Source organism: Thalassophryne amazonica, unplaced genomic scaffold (assembly GCF_902500255.1).
Source record: "Thalassophryne amazonica unplaced genomic scaffold, fThaAma1.1, whole genome shotgun sequence".
Classification (NCBI taxonomy): Eukaryota; Metazoa; Chordata; class Actinopteri; order Batrachoidiformes; family Batrachoididae; genus Thalassophryne; species Thalassophryne amazonica.
The window spans coordinates 34389-47537 of NW_022986304.1; the positions used below are offsets into that span (position 1 = coordinate 34389).

The window sequence follows — 13149 nt, forward strand, 5'->3', positions numbered from 1 at the left end:
ATGGACAACCACCTGTAGTTCGCTCTCCTTTTACAGCACAAGATTTCCTGGATTACTTTGAGAAGAAAATAGAAGACATCAGGTTAAACATATCCTGGGATGCCTTAATCCAGCCACTACACCCTGCTATTGATGTGGGCGCCACTACTGAGGTATTACCTAGATTTACAGAATTTGATAGTATCTCACTAGGCATGCTGACAAAACTCGTAACGTCAACAAAAAGCACAACCTGTTTATTTGATCCTATACCAACAAAACTGTTTAAGGACCTGTAGCCCACGCTTGGGCCGACTGTGCTGGAAATTATTAATTTTTCTTTAACTTCTGGATCTGTTCCTAAATGTTTCAAATCTGCAATGATTAAACCATTACTTAAGAAACCCAATATTGGCCCTAGTGTATTGACAAACTATCGGCCGATATCAAATCTATCATTTTTCTCTAAAATTTTGGAAAAAGTGGTTTCACGGCAGCTCGTAGACTATCTTACTGAAAATAATCTCTTTGAGCCACTGCAGTCTGCTTTTAGAAAATATCATTCCACAGAGACGGCTCTCACTAAAGTGGTGAATGATCTTCTGCTTACAATGGATTCAGACACCACTACGGTTCTGTTGCTGTTAAATCTCAGTGCTGCATTTGATACAGTGGATTATCATATTCTACTTGACAGGCTGGAAAATCATTTTGGGATTACTGGGAGTGCCCTTGCATGGCTAACATCATACTTGACCAGTCGTTCTCACTGTTTTGTACAGTAACACTACCTCTAACCTTAGTGACATGAAATTTGGGGTTCCACAGGGGTCTGTCTTAGGCCCCCTGCTTTTCTCCCTTTATATAGCACCTCTTGGGTACATATTGCAGCGTTTTGGGATTATCTTTCACTGCTATGCAGATGACACTCAGTTATATATGCCGACAACTGCTGGTAATCTCGTTCACATAAAATCCTTAGAAGATTGCCTTGCAGCAGTGAGAAGTTGGATGTCTAGAAACTTCCTACTTTGAGAGTTGTGTTTGTGTTGGCGATCCTCCTGTCCTGTGCACCTACAGCAATTCTTGTATATTCGTCTGTGAATTGTTTCTGTAATTTATGTTTGTATCATGGCCCAAGCAGAGGGTCACCCCTTTGAGTCTGGTCTGCTTGAGGTTTCTTCCTCAGGGGGAGATTTTCCTTACCATTGTTGCTCTGGGGGTTGGTAAGGTTAGACCTTACCTGTGTTAAGTTCTTTGAGGCAACTCTGTTGTGATTTGGCGCTATATAAATGAAAATAAATTGAAATTGAGTGGTGGTACGCGTTGAATTTCAAAAGTACTTGAGTTATTTTAAAACAGAATAGTTAGAGAAATGTAGACAGATTATTCAATATATTGCCACTTGGGGGCAGATATGAACCTTTTTAGTTTTTAACCTTTTGTCCTTCACAAAGGTCTTTCTGAGACATGGCTTACTTGTCAACATGATGTTAATAACCTAATTACTAGTGACTGACCAATATAAGTTTTTTTCAATGGCCAAAGCTGATACCAATATTTTGAGAGAATATGAGCCTCAAAATATTGGTGGTGAAATGTGTATTCTTGTATGCTCCATTATCTATTGTCAGGATGATGTAAACATTGTTCTGTCTGACGCTGCAGTATTATATGGAATATTTCTGTCTCATCAAAAGCTAATTGTTTAGACGAAATGGATGAAGCAGACTTGTAAATCTTTAGAAAATGAATGTGTAGATGAGTCGAGAAACTTTATTTTAATTTAGAATTTGTAGTTTATCAGGTAAAAAAAAAAAAACTATTTCAGGTTATTGTCTATGTTTTAGTATGAAGTGCATCTTTTTCAGTAATTCATTTTGGAATAATTCAAAAGTATTCAGACAGCATTTTGTATTCAGTAACCGATTAACATTTCCAAGTATTCTTACCCAACTCCGCTAGCAGGAGTAGCAGTTATAGAAGCAGTAATGCATTCACTACAACAAAAACAGCATGATCATGACTGTAGTGTTTAGTAGAAGCAGTATTACTAGTTGTTGTCGTTGTGTCAATATTATTAGTAGAAGTATTATTAGTAGAAGTAATAACTGCCCAGGTAAGAAGTACTTGTACTTACTTCTCGGGAGGCCTTCTTCACAAAGCGCTCATCAGTGAGTTTGAAGGCTCGGTACAGGGCCTCTCCAGGGTCCTGGCCGAAGGCTTCCTGATGAACTAAGTTGACATGGAGGTGGTTAGCGGCATAAATGGCAGCATCAACACCACCGTGTCCATCAAACACAGCAAAGAAAGCCTGCTCTTCCTGATCCTGAAAAAGAACACACATCACCAGCAAGCATTTAGTGATGACACCAGAACTACTGGACCAAAACTGGAGGTCAGTGTGCTCAGGTGACAGAAGCGTTGGAGTATGCTGAAGTGACCAAAGTGTCGGAATGTGCTGAGGTTACAGAAGCATCAGAGCATGCAGGGGAGACCAAAATGTCAGCATGTGCAGAGGTGACCGAAGCTTCGGAATGTGCCGAGGTGATCGAAGCATCGGAGAGTGCCAAGGTGACCGAAGCGTTGTTGAGTGCCGAGGTTACTGAAGCGTTGGAGCGTGCCAAGTTAACCAAAGTGTCGGACTGCACAGAGGTGACAGAAACATCAGAGTGTGCAGAAGTGACAGAAGCATCAGACTGTGCTGAGTTGAGTGAAGTGTCAAAGTGTGGAGGTGAATGAAGCGTCAGAGTGCGTTAGAAGTGGCCGAAGCATTGGCGTGCACAGAGGTGGTCAAAATGTTGGAGTGTGCAGAGATGAGTCCAGTTGGAGTGTGCAGTCCACCGAAGCGTTGGACTGTGAGAGGTGGAGAGGTGACCAAAGTGTCGGAGTGTGCCAACAAAGCCAAAGGGTCAAAGTGTGACGAGGTGACCGAATCGTAGGAGCTTCAAAGTGCGCAGAGATGGATGAAGCATCAGGGTGTGCATAGGTGACTGAAGCGTCACAGTGTGCCAGAGTGACCAAAGGTTTGGAGTGTGCCGATGTGACCAAAGGGTCGGAGTGTGGAGAGGTAACCGAATCGTTGGGGTGTGCCGAGGGGACCGAAGTGATGAGTGTGAGGGGACCGAAGCGACGGAATGCGCTGAGGTGCCCAAAGTGTCGGAGTGCGCCGAGGTGACTGAAGAAGCTGTGAAGGTGACTGAAGAAGAAGCCGAGGTGACTGAAGAAGGTGCTGAGTTAACTGAAGAAGAAGCTGGGGTGACCAAAGCGGCGGAGTGCGCAGAGGTGACCGAAGCATTGGAGTGCACAGAGACAGACAATGCAGCAGAGTGTGCTGAGGTGACTGAAGAAGGTGCTGAGGTAACTGAAAAAGAAGCTGGGGTGAACAAAGTGGTGAAGTGCGCAGAGGTGACCGAAGCGTCGGAGTGTGCCAAGGTGACCTAAGTGTCAGAGTGCGCCAAGGTGACTGAAGAAGGTGCTAACATGACTGAAGAAGAAGCTCAGGTGACCAAAGCCTCAGAGTGTTCCGAGGTGACAGAAGTGGCAGACTGTGCCAAGTTGACCAAAGTGTTGGAGTGTGCAGAGGTGACTGAAGCACTGGAGTTTGCAGGAGTGACTGAAGCGTTGGCGTGTGCCAAACTGACCAAAAGGTCGGAGTGTACAGAGACAGATGAAGCAGCAGAGTGCACTGAGGTGACTGAAGTGTCGGAGTGTGCAGAAGGTGCTGATTAGGCATGTGGAGATCAATGCAACTCTGGGTCTAGATACAAATGTGCATGTTGCAAGTGAATTGATTCATTCATTGTTCATCGATTCAATTGACGGGTGAAATCGTGTTACTTCGCTCTCTGCCTAACTGCATCGATTTTTTTTTGGTGAAGCACACTGAATGCACCACAGACAGTTCGGGACACTGGAGCAGTCGTTTTTGATGTTGTTAATTGAGAAAATGATTATTGCTCTATGTTGACTGCAGACTGCAGGGGTCTGCTTGAAGCAACAAAGCAGCACTTCAACCCACTGTTCAGGTGACTGTAGCGTCGGAGTGTGCCAAGCTGACCGAAGCGTTAGAGTGTACTGAGCTGACCGAAAGGTTGGAGTGTGCCAGAGTGAATAAAAGGTTGGCGAGTGCCAAAGTGACCAAACCATTGGAGTGCAAACCAACCAGGTGACTGAAAGGTCGAAGTATGCGATGGTGACTGAAGTGTCGGACTGTGCTGAGTTGATCAAAGCTTTGGAGTGTGCCGAGCTGACTGAAGCATTGGAGTGTGCCGGAGTGACCGAAAGGTTGGCAAGTGACCAAACCGTCAGAGTGTGCAGAAAGGAACAAAACGGCAGAGTGCACTAAGGTGACCCAAGTGTCAGAGTGTGCAAAGGTGACTGAAGAAGCAGCTGGGGTGACTGAAAAAGCAACTGGGGTGACTGAAGAAGAAGCTGAGGTGACTGAAGCAGTGGAGTGTGCAGAGGTGACTGAAGCATTGGAATGTGCCAGAGTGACCAAAGCACCAGAGTGCGCCAAGGTGACCCAAGTGTCAGAGTGTGCAGAGATGACTGAAGAAGGTGTTGAGGTGACTGAAGAAGAATCTCGGTTGACCAAAGTGTTGGAGTGTGGCGAGGAAACCAAAAGGTTGGCAAGTGTCAAAGTGACCAAACCGTCGGAGTGCACAGAAAGCAACTGAAGCATCTGAATTTGCCAGCATGACCAAAGTGTTGAAGTGCGCCGAACTGACTGAAGTGTCAGAGTGTGCAGAGGTGAATGAGGATGGTGCTCAAGGTGATTGAAGAAGTTCAGGTGACTGTAGCCTCAGAATGTGCCAAGATGACTGAAGTGGCAAAGTATGCCATGGTGACCAAAGTGTCCAAGTGTGCCGAATTGATCAAAACTTTGGAGTGTGCCGAGCTGACCAAATCGTTGGAGTGTGCCAAGCTGACCGAAGCGCTGGGGTGTGCTGAGCTGACCGAAAGGTTGGAGTGTGCCAGAGTGACTGAAAGGTTGGCAAGTGCCAAAGTGACCAAACCATCAGAGTGCGCAGAAAGGAATAAAGTGGCACTGTGCACTGAGGTGACCCAAGTGTCAGAGTATGCAGAGGTGACTGAAGAAGCAGCTGGGGTGACTGAAAAAGCAGCTGGGGTGACTGAAAAAGCAGCTGGGCTGACTGAAGAAGAAGCTGAGGTGACCAAAGCGGTGGAGTGCGCAGAGGTGACCGAAGCATAAGAATGTGCCAGAGTGACCAAAGCGCTGGAGTGCGCCAAGGTGACCCAAGTGTCAGAGTGTGCAGAGGTGACTGAAGAAGGTGATGAGGTGACTGAAGAAGAATCTCGGGTGACCAAAGTGTTGGAGTGTGCAGAGGTGAATGAAGTGTTGGAGTGTGGCGAGGGAACCAAAAGGTTGGCGACTGTCAAAGTGACCAAACCGTCGGAGTGCACAGAAAGCAACTGAAGCATCTGAATTTGCCAGCGTGACCAAAGTGTCAGAGAGCGCCGAACTGACTGAAGTGTCAGTGTGCAGAGGTGAATGAGGAAGGTGCTCCATGTGACTGAAGAAGTTTAAGTGACTGTAGCATCAGAGTGTGCCAAGATGACTGAAGTGGCAAAGTATGTCATGGTGACCAAAGTGTCGGAGTGTGCCGAGCTGACCAAATCGTTGGAGTGTGCTGAGCTGACCAAAGCGTTGGAGTGTGCTGAGCTGACCAAAGCGTTGGGGTGTGCTGAGCTGACCAAAGCGTTGGGGTGTGCTGAGCTGACCGAAAGGTTGGAGTGTGCCAGAGTGACCAAACCATCAGAGTGCGCAGAAAGGGACAAAGTGGCACTGTGACTGAGGTGACCCAAGTGTCAGAGTGTGCAGAGGTGACTGAAGAAGAAGCTGGGGTAACTGAAGCAGTGGAGTACGCAGAGGTGACTGAAGCATCGGAATGTGCCAGGGTGATAAGTGTCAGAGTGTGCCGAAGTGACCGAAAGGTTGGCGTGTGCCAGAGTGACCGAAAGGTTGGCAAGTGCCAAAGTGACCAAACTGTTGGAGTGTGCAGAAAGGGACGAAGTGGCAGAGTGCACTGAGGTGACCGAAGTGTCAAATGTGGCGAGGGGACCGAAGTGTTGGCCTGTGCTGAGTTGACCAAAGCGTTGGGCTGTGTCGAGGCGACCAAAGGATGCAGAGGTTTCCGAAGTGTGTGAGTGTCTCAAGTTAACTGAGGCGTCAGAGTGCGCAGAGACGGATGAATCCTTGGAGTGAGCAGAGGTGACTAAAGTGTTGGAGTGAGCAGTGGTGACTGAAGAAGGTGTTGAGGTGACTGAATTAGAAGCTGGGCTGACTGAATCGGCAGAGTGTGAAGAGTTGACCGAAGCATCAGAGTGTGTCAAGGTGACCAAAGTACTGGAGTGCACAGTGGTGGCCAAAGCATTGGCGTGTGCAGAGGTGACCGAAGCGTCAGAGTGTGCAGAGGTGACCGAAGCGTTGGAGTGCGCTGAGGTGACCGAAGCGTTGGAGTGCGCTGAGGTGCCAAAAGCGTTGGAGTATGCAGAGGTGACCGAAGGGTCGGAGTGCGCAGAGGTGACCGAAGGGTCGGAGTGCGCAGAGGTGAACGAAGGGTCGGAGTGCGCAGAGGTGAACGAAGGGTCGGAGTACGGAGAAGTGACCAAAGGGTCAGAGTGCGCAGAGGTGCCAGAAGCATTGAAGTGTACAGAGGTGCCAGAAGCGGAGTGCGCCGAGGTAACTGATGCGTTGGAGTGTGCTGAAGTGCCGGAAGCAGACTGCGCAAAGGTGACTGAAGCGTTGAAGTGCGCAGAGCTGACCAAAGGGTCGGAGTGCACCAAGGTGACCGAAGGGTCGGTGTGTGCTGAGGTGATAAATGCGTGGATGCTGAGGTGGATGAGTGAAGAGTCAGCTGAGGAGTGGATGTGGTGATGGACGCCTGGGACACTGTCTGGCTATAATGGTTGACTGTAATGTATTGATAAGGAACAGGAGGAAAAATTAATCAAACTGTGAGGATGTAGAGGCACGTATATACACTGGCGTAATGGGAGACGTAACTGAAGCTGCTTCATCTGACTCCTAAAAAAATCTTGAATATATGGAAGAAAAAAATTTTCATATGACTAAGTTCAGGCAAAGTGGTGAGTCAGTCCATCTCTGCCTGGGTTATTTCAGCTACATTTTCAAAAATTTGTTTCTCATGCTGGTGTCTGTGCTGATGTGTAAATCATGATGCACATCTTCAACTTTGAAGAACACATCTGCTCCACTTGTGCTGAAAAACTCAAAACTGACACAGATGAGGACATGCTGTGAATTTGCAAAGATCCAGCCTTCAGATGTCCCTCCCTGATTTCTTTAACATGGGAATGTCATTGCACGCTGACAAACCCATGGTCCTTGGAAGACCCTAACCTTGGTCTGATGTCTGGGAATTCCCAGATGTTGGGGGTCTGAGGATGTGCTGCTCCCTTCATCCGCTTCCACAGCTGTTGGATTACAAGCCATCACCTCCTTCACCTCATCCATCATTAAGGATTTCTTGTTTCACTAGAGCCCGTTAGACATCTCATGTCCAGAGTTCCTGTTGGGCCTTCATGGTTACCATAGCAGCCACAAGGCACACAAAGTCCCCACCATATTTCATCTCAACAGGCAGTCCTCTCAATGATCCGTGACTCAGGTGTCTCAATCTGGATGAGCGGTTGGATTTTGACAACCCTCAGCATGCACTATGGTTTTCTTATAAATTATTTTACACATTGGGACATACAGTTACTTAAGAAGACTCAGATGAGGTCTACCACTTCCATTATGAGGGACCATTTGGGTATCTGGCGTCCTTCTCCAGGCATGATCCAGCGTGCACATGCCTGAGTGTTGATGGCTGCAGTGGCTGGAGAAGGCCATGATTCACCTGGCAGTAACAGATAGATGGCAACTTTCATGCGATGAAGATGGGCTGGTCGTCTTCCTGGGGGGATCTGGCTCTTCTACCTGGGACCCAACTAAGTGCTATTTTCTGAATATTGACGTGAAATACCGTTGGTGTGAAGCAGTTGTTGAAAAAGTTAAAGAACCCTAAGAATAATAGGAGTCAAACTCTTAGGGGAGCAGAATTTGAGGGCTGTTGCTCAGATTTTGGCACTAGAAATGCCTGTTGTACTGCGTGAGGAGGCCGGACCTACCTGAACATTAAAGAGCGTGTTGAAGTCTGGGATGATGACGTGCTTGTCCTCCATCTTGCGCCTCATGTTCTTGATGGCGTGGATGGACGTTTCGTAGTACGGCTGTGGGCGGCGGTGGAAGGGCATTTCTTTCAGCCAGAGGCAGCACATCTCAAAGAGCTGGTTAAAGACCAGACGGGCCAGCTTGACCGACTCGATCTCTGACACACACAGACAAAACATCAGTTAGCTCAGCTGCCACCAAACGGTTCAGAGGCTACAGTGGTGTCAACGATGAAATTGTTTTAACAATTAAACGTGATGTAATAATTCCAGTACATTTTTACTGATACAGGAACAACTTCAGGAAGAAAATTTAAAACTTGACCAATTGCAAAGACAATCACATTATACAAAAGCTTCAACCTCCGGGGTCGCCGATGTTGTTGACACACCCGAGTCTCCTTTATGTCGTATTTCTATCAATAAATCAACGATGGGATGGAATGTCACAGAGAATTCTGTTGGCGGTTTTCCCACCTCTCAGTCATTTCATGTGGGGAAGACTCAAAGACTGACAATTTGTTCAACCATTTTCTTAAACTACGTCTGAGCTTTCGTTTCCGTCCAATAAAAGGATACTCTTATCTATCTATCCTCGAGGCAATCTTTGACTCACAGCCAATCCTGAAGACTGGAGAAGGTCACATGGGCGTGTGTGTCTCTGCCTGCAAGAGGCTGCAATGGAGTGGGGATTCCATCAATCTGAAAACACTGCTTTTATTTTTATTGTCATACAAACATAGAAAAAAATTCACAGAAAAATACATAAAGGAATTGTTTTCTGAGATCTATGGAGCAGAGGAGCTCGGAGTCGAGCCGCTGCTCCTCTACGTCGAAAGGAGTCAGTTGAGGTGGCTCGGGCATCTTTTCCAGATGCCCCCTGGACGCCTCGCTGGAGAGGTGTTCTGGGCACGTCCCATTGGGAGGAGGCCCCGGGGAAGACCCAGGACACGCTGGAGGGACTACGTCTCTCGGCTGGCTTGGGAATGCCTTGGGGTTCCCCCGGAGGAGCTGAGGGAGGTGTGTGTAGATCGGGAGGTCTGGGCGGCTTTGCTTGAGCTGCTGCCCCTGCGACCCGACTCCGGATAAAGCGGAATAAAATGGGTGGATGGGTGAAGAATATGTACGTTTGTATCGCTGAAGGCTTTTTATTCAAATATTCATGGCTATCTTGAAACCACAAGGCATCTGGCTTGATGTGGTGAGTGAATTTACTTTACAAATATAATGTTTCGAATATTAAAAAGGGTCTTTGCTTGCAGTTCTCAGCAGGTGGAGCTGCTGCACTGCAAAGCAGCATTCTATTTTTGAAATGCATTTATGAATTGTTTTTAAACATTTTCATATATTAGACAACTTTTGTGGCCTAAAGACTTTGGTAATCCCAGTTCTAACAACAAAACAATTCACCCACATGAATAAATAAATAAATAAAACCTTTCATTCATATTGAATTTTTAAAATAAGCAGATTGTTTACAAAACACAAAAAACAATAAAACATTTATAGAAGCAAAGAGGATTGAAGAGATCTGAAAAGGTGTGTTTTGATCCATGATTTGAATGAGGTCAAGTCAGTACAGTGGACAGTCCCAGTGTGGGGGGGCAGCGGTGGAGGATGCTCTGCCCCAGGGTCAGTGCTGAGTCCAACAGAGCAGCACAGGCTGCAGGAGGGGGTGTGAACAAGGAGCAGGTCAGTGAGGTGGAAGGAGTCTGGTTGTGAAGGGCCAGAAGAAGGACGTTAAACGGATCAGACATTGAACAGGGAGCCAGTGGAGGTTGTGGAGGACTGGAGAGATGTGATCAAGAGAGCAGGTATGAGTGAGAAGACGGGCAGCAGAGTTCTATGAACAACTTTAGATGCTGAACCATACAGGATGCAGTTACAGACGTCAGTTCTGGATGTAACGAGTACATTTATCAATGTTTCAGCAGCAGAGGAACCAAGTGAAGGGCGGAGGCAGGCGATGGTTTTGAGGTGGAAGAAGGCAGTTCTCGTGATGTGGTTAATGTGCTGTAAAAAGTGAGGTTGCTGTCAAATATAACTTCAAGATTGTGGATGTAGGTCAGTGGAGGCAAGGCAGAGCTGTTAATGGTCAGAAGATACAGGAGATACAGAGGACAAAATTATTACCCCCCTCCCTGCTCCCTATGAAATTTAAAGTTTTCTTCCAAATTTTCCCAAGTGTTTTTTTTTTTTTTTTATAACAGAGCCATGAGTTTTCAACACAGCATTTCTAAACATCCTAATTTTATTTTACTTTTTGGTAACTACCAGGCAGTGGTGGACACAGGTAACCAAAACGTTAGCTTCGATAACAGCGAATCAGCAAACTGAAACTTATCTTTTATAAAGCTAAACCGATAAACCACCCAAGTATTTATCAGAAGCTACAGCTAACTGATAACCGATAACTTTCAGGATTGCCTCTGGTACACTTGCAACAACTAACAAGCTGATTTTGAGTTTTAACACCACAAACGACAGACCCAAACAATGACTCAGCACTTCTGTCTTTGTGTGCCCTGCCCCCTACTGGAAGCTCCTGTTTACTACAACCCCAATTCCAGTGAAGTTGGGACGTTGTGTAAAATGTAAATAAAACAGAATACAATGATTATCAAATCCTCTTCAACCTATATTCAGTTGAATACACCACAAAGACAAGATATTTAATGTTCAAACTGATAAACTTTATTGTTTTTGTGCAAATATTTGCTCATTTTGAAATGGATGCCTGCAACATGTTTCTAAAAAGCTGGAACAGTGGTATGTTTACCACTGTGTTACATCACCTTGCCTTCTAACAACACTCAATAAGCGTTTGGGAACTGAGGACACTAATTGTTGAAGCTTTGTAGGTGGAATTCTTTCTCATTCTTGCTTGATGTACGACTTCAGTTGTTCAACAGTTCGGGGTCTCCGTTGTCGTACTTTGCGCTTCATAATGTGCCACACATTTTCAGTGGGCGACAGGTCTGGACAGCAAGCAGACCAGTCTAGTACCTGCACTCTTTTACTACGAAGCCACGCTGTTGTAACACGTGCAGAATGTGGCTTGACATTGTCTTGCTGAAATAAGCAGGGACGTCCCTGAAAAAGACGTTGCTTGGATGCAGCATGTGTTGCTCCAAAACCTGGATGTACCTTTCAGCATTGATGAGCCATCACAGATGTGTAAGTTGTCCATGCCATGGGCACTAACACACCCCCATACCATCACAGATGCTGGCTTTTGATCTTGGTGCTGGGAACAATGTGGATGGTCTTTTTCCTCGTCCATGATTTCCAAAAACAAATTGAAATGTGGACTCATCAGACCACAGCACACTTTTCCACTTTGCGTCGGTCCATTTCAAATGAGCTTGGGCCAAGAGAAGGCGGCGGTGTTTCTGGATGTTGTTGATGTTTGGCTTTCACTTTGCATGGTAGAGTTTTAACTTGCACTTGCATAGATGTAGCAACGAACTGTGTTAACTGACAATGGTTTTCTGAAGTGTTCTGAGCCCACGCGGTAAGATCCTTTACACAATGATGTCGGTTTTTAATGCAGTGCCGCCTGAAGGATCGAAGGCCACAGGCATTCAATGTTGGTTTTTGGCCTTGCTGCTTACATGTAGAAAGTTCTCCAGATGGAATCTCTAAATTCCTTGCAAGTGAATGTTGAGAAACATTGTTCTGAAACTGCTGGACTATTTTTTTCATGCAGTTTTTCACAAAGTGATGATCCTTGTCCCATCATTGCTTGTGAATGGCTGAGACTTTTAGGGATGCTCCTTTTATACCCAATCATGACACTCACCTGTTTCCAATTAGGTGTTCTTTGAGCATTCATCAACTTTCTCAGTCTTTTGTTGCCCCGTCCCAACGTTTTTGAAACGTGTTGCAGGCATCCATTTCAAAATGAGTATATACAAGTATTTGCAAGAGGCTGCAACAACTCTCAGGCGCTCACAGGATTATGGGATATCAATACTTAGGGTGAATACTACCATGAACACGATTGGCCAATAGATGGCAGTAAAGACCATGAAAACTTGCCAAAACACATATTGCAAATAATCCGTGTCTGCTACGTTTAATCTGCGAGGAATTTAATAAATGCAAACCGAATTTCAGACATCTTATATATGTTACTCTGGAGCAAAGACGACAAACAGTGTTGTAAAGGACAATAAGCACGACGTTCAAGAGCAAACAGGAAGCTACTGCAACTCACAGTGAATCCAACTGAAAATAATGGAGAAACAACCTGAGCTTCTTCTGGCTTTAGGCACAATATACAAAGAGTTTAATGTTGTTGTTCATGTGGAGCCTGATCAGACCGTCTAAAATGCATTTCTCCTGTCGTGAACTTTTACAGTACCCATAATGCACCGCCGAGGCATGTCCACACCTAAACCTTTAAAATTAGTGCAATACTTTAAAACTAAAACATATAGCTGATAGTTTCACTTTATAAAACTTCAGAAGTGACGTTAATTTAAATAAGATGTCCGAAATTAGTTTGGTTAAAATTTAACCATAAGTTAAAACTGTATGCCTCTGGATGACTTGGGTGATATTGCCAGTAAGTCAGTATGGTGTCAAGAGCAATTATCTTCTGGCCAGTTCTCCTCTGACTGCAGAGGATAGAGTGGTTGCTCCTGAAACCAGCTCTCCTCTGTTTACAGAGACTAGAGCTGTTTATCTGCTACAAAACATTTAACAGGTAAGCACTAAAATCTTTAATATCAGACTTAACAAAGGTTTTTAACTGTTAATGCTTTATTCACTTCACCTGCAAAAACATGTTCGCGATTTAAAAATTGTCGGACCAAAATTTATTGTAAGATAATTGGTCCGATGACGGTTTTCAAAGTTATCTGAAAAGCTAATACGATAATGAAAACATTAGCTTCAATAATTAGCGGATTAGCGGAACTGTACCCACCGCTGCTACCGAGGTCAAGCTTCTTAGCCCCCCTG

At 45.5% G+C, this 13149-nt stretch overlaps 1 protein-coding gene across 1 annotated transcript; it reads right to left on the reverse strand.

The window, feature by feature from the left end:
* Positions 1-2074: 2074 nt before the first annotated feature.
* Positions 2075-8387, reverse strand: LOC117506022 (protein phosphatase 1E-like). Its single transcript, XM_034165561.1, has 2 exons — positions 8140-8387; positions 2075-2308 (listed from the first exon to the last, which is right to left on the reverse strand). Exons 1-2 carry the CDS (start codon positions 8359-8361, stop codon positions 2075-2077), a joined length of 456 nt encoding a protein of 151 aa, XP_034021452.1. The 5' UTR covers positions 8362-8387.
* Positions 8388-13149: the final 4762 nt, after the last annotated feature.

What these genes read in the sequence shown, in the direction of transcription:
- LOC117506022 (XM_034165561.1), bottom strand. Translation starts at nt 8,361, where the DNA reads ATGTTTTGTCTGTGTGTGTCAGAGATCGAGTCGGTCAAGCTGGCCCGT. An exon ending in ACACGCTCTTTAATGTTCAG is followed by an intron (nt 2,309 to 8,139) that starts GTAGGTCCGGCC and finishes GTTCTTTTTCAG; the next exon opens with GATCAGGAAGAGCAGGCTTT.